The sequence below is a fragment of the Amblyomma americanum genome, chromosome 4 (assembly GCF_052857255.1).
Source record: "Amblyomma americanum isolate KBUSLIRL-KWMA chromosome 4, ASM5285725v1, whole genome shotgun sequence".
Taxonomy (NCBI): Eukaryota; Metazoa; Arthropoda; class Arachnida; order Ixodida; family Ixodidae; genus Amblyomma; species Amblyomma americanum.
In genome coordinates this window covers 213,393,286-213,403,920 of record NC_135500.1, presented here as the reverse complement: position 1 = coordinate 213,403,920, position 10,635 = coordinate 213,393,286, and the positions used below count along the sequence as shown (strand labels likewise).

Below are 10,635 nucleotides of genomic sequence, written 5' to 3'. Positions count from 1 at the left end.
TGATAGCATTTGACCGTAGCAGTTACAGCAAGATGTCATTTCTAAATGACAATGTTTTTTCCTGACTTCGATGTCATTTTTATAGATTTGAAAATATAGCCAAACTGTAATTATACCACTGATTGTCTGCGATGGCAAGCTCTCAATTTTAAAACTGTTTTTATGACTTCAAAACTTTTTGCAAATTTGAAATTATCTATAACTGTCAGTACAGCATTTGGCCATCAAGGTAATAGCAGGCTGTAATTTCGAAATGACTATGCTTTTAACCATTCCAAAATTTGGCTTGTCAACATGAAATGCAACTGTGTTGTCAGTATGATGGCCCAACACGACAAGTCTCAACATAATTCTGTGTCAATATATAGTGTGGTGAACCTGACCACATGAAAGTCACTTGCAGTGGGCAGTACCTCATAAACCATGCAACAAAAACAAATTTACATTTCTACTTGCACATTTATTCATAAATTAAAGTGCATTCAGCAGGCTCAGCAACTTTGGTGCGATTCCGCAGGCTCTGCCTTTGCCGCGCCCTTTCGTTGGGTTGCTCTGCCCAAGGTACCTGGAAACAAAACGAGGATAGAATAAATCCATGCTCCATAAACTGTGCCAATCACATACTCTGCCTACACGCGTGAAATGCCATGAATGTGTGAACTGCACTACCTTCTGCAACACACAGTATTACGAAATTGAAAGACGAGATTAAAATCAGGTAGCAACAAATGTGAGCACACTAGTAGTGCGCTTAAATAGCTACATATACATGCACTAACAATAGATGATGTACCTAAATGTAACCATTATTATAACTCGTAAAAACAGCCCACAATTGCACATACACACCGTATAGTATTTCTAGTAACAATAGGTGCTCATCATGTACAGGAACCATACACAGAGTCTAGAAACCATAACTATGCAAGAGAATTTTGCTGCATTTCAGTGTTTTCAGCTATCAGCCGCAAACATAGGTCAGTATTGATGTAACACCCTGATGTCCAGGTATAGGCTGCAATTGCACATGTGGCAACCATGCATACATTTAAAAACCTCATTATCATGCCTCATCATCTTACCATTTGCACAATGCTCATTCTAATTTCTGTGCCCTTGGCCACAAATAAGCGGAATTTCACACCTGAAATCTTCTGAGCAATCAACAAACCTGTCACGATGATGAATGTCTTAATTTTTTTTCTTTTACACTGCAACTGTTGACACAAAGGGCGGCCAACTTCTCAGGTGCCAACATAGCAGACTTCACGATGGCTCTTTCACCTGTCCATTTCAAGTATTGAGCAATTCTGGACAAATATGGGATCACAGCATAATTTTTTTTGAAAGGGGCTAATAACCCTGCCAGCCCCTAAAAGATCACCAGGTGAAAGGGGAAAGTGCCATGTAATGGTTGTGACAGTACCTGTGAAGCTGTCCTGCCTATGTGTCACGTCTCCCGTTTCAATGCAAAATGAAATCTGACATTCATCATTGCAAAAGGTTTGTTGAGTGCCCAGAAGGTGAGGTAGAGAGCTCTACTTTCTCGGGGCTGATTGTACACAGGCTACAGCGAGCACTGCATCAATGGTAACAAGGGAACCTGAGGCCTGTAAAAGTGCAGAGAGGCATCCGGCAACTTGCCACATGTGTGGACGCAACCCATAGTCAGACACACTGTAATGTTGCACTAGGACATTAGCCAGTGGACACGATACATAGTAGAGCGACTTAAAATAACTGCATTTACACTTAATCCTCGCTCCTATTTTTCCTGACGTCGGTACTTATAAAAGTGCCGCACACATTACATTTAGCAATAATTGACAGTCGCCCGTCCTATCTGGTTCTTCGTTCTAGCCCCTTTCTTGCAGTAGCCAACCAAAAAAATAAGCAAAACACTGAAAAGTGTTATCTAGATGCACTCACAGGACACGTGACCAAGTTTAGGCAATGCAAACTGCCAGGCTTGTGCATTCATCACATGACAATGATCAAATCCGCAATTCTGCAAGTGTCAGAATACCAGAACTGGGTGCAATTTAAAATTAAAAGTCCGGCCTTCATCTCGCAATTGCCAGAGCTAGCCAATGTGCAAGGCTTGTTAGCATGTACTGCTGGCAAGCAGCACTATGTCAATAATCTTACCATTCTACTTTCTAAAGACGCCTGTGACTGGCAAATCACCATACAGGTGTGCCAAAAAAGCAACACGGTGCTGTGCCAGAGAACGAAGAAATGCACGAGAGGAATGTATGTGACGACATCAGAATTTCAGGGGAACAGGGCAGAACTGATCATTTGCAGGCACTGGCTAAGGAGGGCGAGTGCCTTTCCTCAGGAAAAAGAAGCCTGCTGCTCACACTATTGCCTCGGATTCCGATTGCTTATCAAACGCATCATCCACCTTCACTCATTTACCTCTGCAAAAGCTCCATGGTGAGGGGGCAGTCGGGAGGGTACGCAACGTTGAACACAAAGAAGGCACCAAGGAGGAGGCCCATGGCCTTCTCAAGACTTCTTGTAGAATCCACTGCAACGATGATCTTCTTTATGTCCCCCATGCTTGATCCTGCAAGGAAAAAAAATTAGTCACACGCAAACGCTACCCACTAAAGGGGTGATCTAATAATTCGAGTAACTCTATGGCCTTCGATGTGTACACTGAGAGAAGCCGAATTCAAATGTACTCGTAAAAAGCCATACTGGGTCTTGTTGCTAGGCCTTATGGTACCCTGGCAGTAGACAGACACATGCAACGTGCCCTCCCTTATCAGTGCTTTACACGCCACTAATTATATCTGTTGAAGACGCTTGCTTCCTGTAAACATACTACATAGAACTTGTTTATGGAAAAAGCTTTACAAATATTGCACGACAAAAAAGAATTAACTTTGTCGACAGAATACTTCATTTTTTTTTTAATAACGGGGAATAGTGATGAGGTAACGAAACTTGGGCAAGCACCGAGGCAACTTTTCAAAGGCCCTCCATTTTGTACCTAGCCTGCCATGACATTGATGAGAAAAGCCAAGCTCAGCTTCTTTCATGCTTTCTAGCAGAACGTCATGCTTTTGGCAAGTCAAAAGGCCGCACATTAGTCTCGATGAACTCTGGCATATCACCTTATTGTGCGGAGATTGCCCCACCCTCCCCACTTATCAACAGTACTGCTACTGAGTTCCAAATTTTTTGTACACTCTAATAAGAATGGAAAACTACTGGCCAAACTTGCACATTGTTATCATGTTTAATTATTAAACAAACTGTACATACATAAGATGAAGCAGCAATTAAGCCTTTCATCCAGGGCTAGCCTCATTCCTAAGTTTTGAATATGTCCTACTAAGTAGAGTGAAGTTACACAAAATCAGGTTACATCGTAGAATAATAAAATACACTGTACAAGCCATGTTTTGAGCCAAAGTTCTATAAATGACAAATACATACCAATCACAGCAAGGTGCAGAGTTGTTGGCAGTCCTTCCAGCCCCCCTTCAGCTGCATGCTGGGAATTCACAAGCCACATGTTATTAGACTCCAGAGAAAACATCAGTGATCAGATACATGCATCTCAATAATAAATCATAACCATACTTCCAACGATCCTGCTGTCATCAAGGCACTTTCTACACCTCGGGTACAGTATCATTTCAGCAGAAATGGATGAAAATGCGATATAAAATTACAAGACTACAAATTTACTTGATTCAATAATTCCCAGCTAATGGATACGCCAGTCGAAAGAAATTTTTGGCCCTTGTTTGAGGCTTATAGGCAATAAGCTATAAAAATGAATAGAATTTATTTGGAAATAACTATTGTTGAAATAATTAGGCCCATATCTTAATGCTATACAAGAATGAAACTGCACACTATCAGTACACGAACTAAACACTGAGCTGCCCCATCGCCACCAGACACCGACGTATGGGGCTTGGTGTGCCAGGAAGCGAGGAACAACAAAAAAGAGAGAGCGTAAGAAATAAAACAGAAAAAAGCTGATCAGTGCACGAAAAGTAGTCTGCTTTTTATTGACGAATACTTTTACGAACCTACGACAGTAGTGCCGACACCATGAATTCAAGGGAGCTGCAGATGGCCAGCATGGTAGTCACAGCACATGTCTTGGCCTGAATTACAGCTGAAAATGTAAAAAATGGTTTTTACGACAATTTTTACTGCCCATTAAGCCCATTCATAAGGTGTTCTGCATTTAAACAGAGGCGCATGGCGCGCTAGAGCTCGACCAACTCGATTTCGATCCTTGGCCCGCGTAGCAGTAATCGTAACCGAAAGTCAGGCTCGATCGCGATTGTATGTGCCCGCATGATAGAGATACTATAAACGACTTTCTTCGACTTTCTTCAATTAACGTGCGCCAATGCTCTTCGTACGCTTCAGTGTTCCTCACAGGAAGTTTTTTTTTACACGTGGGCGCACGCAGCCCCTGAAAATCGCTGCACGTGGCTGAACCATGAGGCCGCGATTCACGCTTTACGTAGAAGCATGTCTCTGAACGGCAATCTCGGGCCCACGGCCATCGGTGCGTGTATACATTACGCGTGAGAACTAGCGTGCTCCTCGTAGCTATGTGCCTCACAGAACGCGTACTGCACGAACGAAGCATATAAGCAGAACACTTACCTCTACCCGCTGCAGTTGATTTTCGGCTGCAGCCCATACGTTCCTTGATTGCGTCTTCGCGGCCTTCCAACGCGTCGCACACAAAAAGGCAAAATGGCGCAAAAATGCAGAACGCACACCCGGGCAGAAGCAGCGCGCACAAAGAAAAGCGAGAGGGAACCACGACAACCGGACTCCTTCCTTGACAGCGGGGGCCGGAAGCGCGCGGTGAGCGACGTCTCACATGACGTACCCCTACGCGCCAGCCAATAGAGTTTCTCGTTTTGTGTTGCGCTCTCCGTCTCTTTCTCCTCGCCCGCTCGTTCACGGCGAAGTCTCCGTCTTTCCCGTTTGACGCCGGCGGCTCGTCAAAATAGATAAAAAAGTGGCCGTCAAAATGACGGTTTGTTTTTACAGTGTAGCTGGCGTTGCTTCGGTGCTGCGGGAGGGCGCAGGGGGCTCGTCCTCTTCATCAGCAGGCCCATTGTTGGGCAACATGTTCTCTTCTTCCCTATTACTTTCATTAATAAAGTTTCAATAATTTCAACATAACAAATTGTTCGTTCCATGCTATAACTATGCAAAAGGAGTGGCAGAGAAATTTGCTGTTGGGTAGCTTGGTTTCTCGCCATTCTTGCAAGCAGAGCAGCACACATAGCGTATTTAAGAGCCAGAGAGGTCACTACAAAAAGAAGTGAAAACTTAATTTCAGATCCAAGAAGGTCTTATATATGTGAATTGTAGAATATTAAGCATTAATTAGTCAAGGTGATTTCTCTGTACAGGCCTCCACGACAGAGACATATGCATGCAAGCATGCGAAAGCAAATTAGAGCCACAACTAAAACATGCCAGTTAACATTATGTGAACATAATAAGATGGCACAATATTAAAATATTTCATCCGAGAAAAAATGAAGTGTTTAATTGTAAACTTACGCAACTATTCTTCCTGGTGCAAGCAATGCCACAGGAGTAATGTGGTGCTCTCTTTCTAGCACCTCGGAGAGTTCCCTGTAAAAAAAAAAAAAACGTCAAAGATCATTTTCTGAGGATAGCTACTTGAACAAACAACTGAAATGTCTGCTGTCCATACCGTTCGTACAAGCAGGCTGCTCGCGAATGTCCAGACGAGCCATTTTTTGCTTTTGATTTCTTATATGCCCTCTCCATTGTTTTTCATTTATTTTCCATCTGCAGTGGCGTCAGGTGGCAGCCAAATTCACTGTTGATTTGGTCCGTAAGCTTCTCCCACATGGCCTTTTTTGTCCTGAGAAAACAAGATTTTTCCAAGCGCTAGTACTCTACTGTTAAGTTTTTGTATAAGGATACCATCAGATACAGCATGTTCCAAGCTTATAGGATGTAGCATCAGTTACAGCACGTTCCAAGCTTATACCATGGACCTGTATGCTTTTGTGTAACTTTTAATAACAATTAACAATGAATGATGTGTTTCTGGAAGTAGACAGTAAACATACCCATTGCCAGTACGCCGAGCCATAGCTTACGGCTGAGAAAACATTGTGAGCTCTAAACTTAAGCAACAAAGTCAGAAAGGTTAACGACACAAAGTGCGCCAATGATGCGTTGCAGAAATCAGACATATGCGCTATCTGACGCATAAGCACGTGTCATTACGGCATTTCACACGCTGCGACTTACCTAAAGCCACCCTTTCTGCCAATGTTGTCCTTGGCTTCTTTATATTTAGTAATCAAAAATCTTGATTTTCTTTCGTTCCACGCATCGCGTTCGCCGCCGCCGGACGGTGGCGGCGAATAACATGACGGCCCTGGCGACGGCGTGGGCTGACAGACTGGCGGCGGCGTGGCCTGCCAAAGAGGCGACGGCGCGCCCCGACTGCTGTCCTCAACGGCAGCCGGTACCGTCGGTGGAGGTGTGTTGCGCATGGGTTCCTCTACACGTAGCACACTGATGCGAAGGCCGCCTAGGAAAATAAAGTAACTTTGCAGCACGTCACAAACGGCGACATAGCCCACGTGCTTAACCAATATCAGTACTCACCTTCCGTCTCATAAAGGAATCCATCGTCGTTTTTCATATGCGTGCCATGCTCGTCAAGCACGGCGTATACCCGTGTCTCGACGCCGTCGATCAAGACGAGCATGGCTGCGGAAACGTCTCCTACGGCCATGGCTTTACACGAAGTGCACTCGCCGAACTCGAAGTGTAGAAGAACTCGTGTAGCGCTTGGCCAAATCGAGTGCCGAAGTGCAGGTGGCGCTGGCTACACTAACAAATCGAGTACGCGAGTGTAGCACTGCCTACACTAGTGTAGAAAGTGTAGCCAAATCGAGGAGACCTAAGGAGTTATTCACCAGCGAACCTTGAGTGTTCACGCATTAAAAAAAAATAATAACGTTCCCCTATGCACCTTAGTTTCGGTAACTGTTGGCCCCCTTCATAAGTTTGTCAAACGGGCCCCTCATTTACTTTACCTTGTCTGCTAAATACACACACACACAATATATATATATATATATATATATATATATATATATATATATATATATATATATATGCATGGCATAGAGATAAGCAGAAACGAAAAATTTTAGAGAAGCAACTGCATTTGATATCTACTCCGGTGACAAATGTGTCAGTGCCCACCGGGAACTTAGACCCCCAAACTTGCAGCTTGGAAACATTCTGGAGACGTTCAGGAACATCGACACAGCATGCTTCCTAATCACCAGACTTGACCCGCTGTGAAGGAAGTGATACACTGAGTTACATAGCGGGAACCAAAGTGTAGATGACAGCGTACAAGTGAAAGGGTTTAAGTACCGGTGACAAATGTGTCAATGCCAACCAGGTACTCACCCCCTCTCATTTGCAGCTGGATACATTCTAGAGACGTTGAGGTCCATTGGCGTAGCAAGTGTCCTAGCAACCACACTTGACCCGCAGTAAAGTTAAACACTGGGTTACATTGCGGGAACCGAAGTGTAGATGACAGCGTATAAGTGAAAGATCCCAAGTCCCGCTAACAAATGTGTCAATGCCAACCGGGACCCTACCCCATCTAACTTGAACTTGCAGCTGGAAACATTCTGGAGACATGTAGGTACAAGGGCGCAACATGTGTCCTAACAACCGCACTTGACCCGCGGTAAAGTGCGGGAACCGAAGTGTAGATGACAGCGTACAAGTGAAAGATCCCAAGTCCCGATGACAAATGTGTCAGTGCCAACTGGGAACTCAGACCCTTTAACTTGCAGCTAGATACATCCTGGAGACGGGGAGGTCCATCGGAGTAGCGTGTGTCCTAACAACCACACTTGACCCGCTGTAAAGGAAATGAAACACTGGGTTACAATGCGGGAACCAAAGTGTATATGAAAGCGTACAAGCTAAAGGGGTTTAAGTACCGGTGACAAATGTGTCAATGCCAACCAGGTACTCAGACCCTCTAATTTGCAGCTGGAAACATTCTGGAGACATTCAGGAACATCGGCGCAGCATGATTCCTAATCACCACACTTGACCCGCTGTAAAGGAAATGAAACACTGCGTTATATTGAGGGAACCGAAGTGTAGATGACAGCGTGCAAGTGAAAAGGATTAAGTCCCGGTGACAAATGTGTCAATGCCAACCGGGAACTTAGACCCTCTAAATTGCAGCTGGAAACATTCTGGAGACGTGCAGCTACATGGATGCAGCATGCGTCCTAGCGACCACACTTCACCTGCTGTAAAGGAAATGAAACACTGGGTAACATTGGGGGAACCAAAGTGTAGATGACAGCGTACAAGCTAAAGGGGTTTAAGTCCCGGTGACAAATGTGTCAATGCCAACCGGGAACTTAGACCCTCTAACTTGCCGCTGGAAACATTCTGGAGATGTGCAGGAACTTCGGCGCCGCATGCGTCCTAATGACCACACTTGACCCGCGATAAAGGAAGTCAAACAGTGAGTTACATTGCGGGACGAAACTGTAGATGACAGTGTACAAGTGAAAGAGTATAAGTCCCGGTGACAAATGCGTCAATGTCAACAGAGACTCATACCCTCTAACTTGCAGCTAGATATATCCTGGAGACATGGAGGTCCATCGGCGTAGCGTGTGTCCTAACAACCACACTTGACCCGCTGTAAAGGAAAAGGAAACAATGGGTTTCAAGGCGGGAACCAAAGTGTAGATGACAGCGTACAAGCTAAAGGGGTTTAAGTCCCGGTGACAAATGTGTCAATGCCAACCGGGAACTTAGACCCTCTAACTTGCAGCTGGGAACATTTTGGAGACGTGCAGGAACTTCGGCGCCGCATGCGTCCTAATGACCACACTTGACCCGCGATAAAGGAAGTCAAACACTGAGTTACATTGCGGGACGAAACTGTAGATGACAGCGTACAAGTGAAAGAGTATAAGTCCCGGTGACAAATGCTTCAATGTCAACCGGGAACTCAGACCCTCTAACTTGCAGCTAGATATATCCTGGAGACATGGAGGTCCATCGGCGTAGCCTGTGTCCTAACAACCACACTTGACCCGCTGTAAAGGAAATGAAACAATAGGTTACAATGCGGAAACCAAAGTGTAGATGACAGCGTACAAGCTAAAGGAGTTTAAGTCCCGGTGACAAATGTGTCAATGCCAACCGGGAACTTAGCCCCTCTAACTTGCAGCTGGAAACATTCTGGAGATGTGCAGGAACTTCGGCGCCGCATGCGTCCTAATGACCTTACTTGACCCGCGATAAAGGAAGTCAAACACTGAGTTACATTGCGGGACGAAACTGTAGATGACAGCGTACAAGTGAAAGAGTATAAGTCCCGGTGACAAATGTGTCAATGTCAACCGGGAACTCAGACCCTCTAACTTGCAGCTAGATATATCCTGGAGACATGGAGTTCCATCGGCGTAGCGTGTGTCCTAACAACCACACTTGACCCGCTGTAAAGGAAATGAAACAATGGGTTACAATGCGGGAACCAAAGTGTAGATGACAGCGTACAAGCTAAAGGGGTTTAAGTCCCGGTGACAAATGTGTCAATGCCAACCGGGAACTTAGACCCTCTAACTTGCCGCTGGAAACATTCTGGAGATGTGCAGGAACTTCGGCGCCGCATGCGTCCTAATGACCACACTTGACCCGCGATAAAGGAAGTCAAACAGTGAGTTACATTGCGGGACGAAACTGTAGATGACAGTGTACAAGTGAAAGAGTATAAGTCCCGGTGACAAATGCGTCAATGTCAACAGAGACTCATACCCTCTAACTTGCAGCTAGATATATCCTGGAGACATGGAGGTCCATCGGCGTAGCGTGTGTCCTAACAACCACACTTGACCCGCTGTAAAGGAAAAGGAAACAATGGGTTTCAAGGCGGGAACCAAAGTGTAGATGACAGCGTACAAGCTAAAGGGGTTTAAGTCCCGGTGACAAATGTGTCAATGCCAACCGGGAACTTAGACCCTCTAACTTGCAGCTGGAAACATTCTGGAGACGTGCAGGAACTTCGGCGCCGCATGCGTCCTAATGACCACACTTGACCCGCGATAAAGGAAGTCAAACACTGAGTTACATTGCGGGACGAAACTGTAGATGACAGCGTACAAGTGAAAGAGTATAAGTCCCGGTGACAAATGCGTCAATGTCAACCGGGACTCATACCCTCTAACTTGCAGCTAGATATATCCTGGAGACATGGAGGTCCATCGTCGTAGCGTGTGTCCTGACAACCACACTTGACCCGCTGTAAAGGAAATGAAACAATGGGTTACAATGCGGGAACCAAAGTGTAGATCACAGCGTACAAGCTAAAGGGGTTTAAGTCCCGGTGACAAATGTGTCAATGCCAACCGGGAACTTAGACCCTCTAACTTGTAGCTGGAAACATTCTGGAGACGTGCAGGAACTTCGGCGCCGCATGCGTCCTAATGACCACACTTGACCCGCGATAAAGGAAGTCAAACACTGAGTTACATTGCGGGTCGAAACTGTAGGTGACAGCGTACAAGTGAAAGAGTATAAGTCCCG

The 10,635-nt window shown here is 45.2% G+C and overlaps 2 protein-coding genes across 6 annotated transcripts; both read right to left on the bottom strand.

Moving 5' to 3' along the window:
• Positions 1 to 439: 439 nt before the first annotated feature.
• LOC144129280 (uncharacterized) lies at positions 440 to 5,046 on the bottom strand. Of its 3 annotated transcripts, none has more exons than XM_077663295.1 (4): positions 4,648 to 5,046; positions 3,451 to 4,144; positions 2,422 to 2,572; positions 440 to 565 (listed from the first exon to the last, which is right to left on the bottom strand). In XM_077663295.1, exons 2-4 carry the CDS (start codon positions 3,551 to 3,553, stop codon positions 472 to 474), a joined length of 348 nt encoding a protein of 115 aa, XP_077519421.1. In that variant the 5' UTR covers positions 3,554 to 4,144; positions 4,648 to 5,046; the 3' UTR covers positions 440 to 471. The 3 variants fall into 3 exon arrangements, with proteins under 3 accessions (XP_077519421.1, XP_077519422.1, XP_077519423.1); XM_077663296.1 differs by having other exon boundaries at positions 3,451 to 3,501; XM_077663297.1 differs by lacking the exon at positions 3,451 to 4,144.
• A 289-nt stretch (positions 5,047 to 5,335) lies between these two features.
• LOC144127574 (uncharacterized) lies at positions 5,336 to 6,776 on the bottom strand. Of its 3 annotated transcripts, XR_013313544.1 has the most exons (4): positions 6,655 to 6,776; positions 6,292 to 6,577; positions 5,723 to 5,896; positions 5,336 to 5,640 (listed from the first exon to the last, which is right to left on the bottom strand). XR_013313544.1 is itself a non-coding variant. In XM_077660555.1 (3 exons), exons 1-3 carry the CDS (start codon positions 6,755 to 6,757, stop codon positions 5,806 to 5,808), a joined length of 480 nt encoding a protein of 159 aa, XP_077516681.1. In that variant the 5' UTR covers positions 6,758 to 6,776; the 3' UTR covers positions 5,336 to 5,805. The 3 variants fall into 3 exon arrangements, 2 of the variants coding, with proteins under 2 accessions (XP_077516681.1, XP_077516682.1); XM_077660555.1 differs by having other exon boundaries at positions 5,336 to 5,896; XM_077660556.1 differs by lacking the exon at positions 5,723 to 5,896.
• Between the last annotated feature and the right edge of the window lie 3,859 nt (positions 6,777 to 10,635).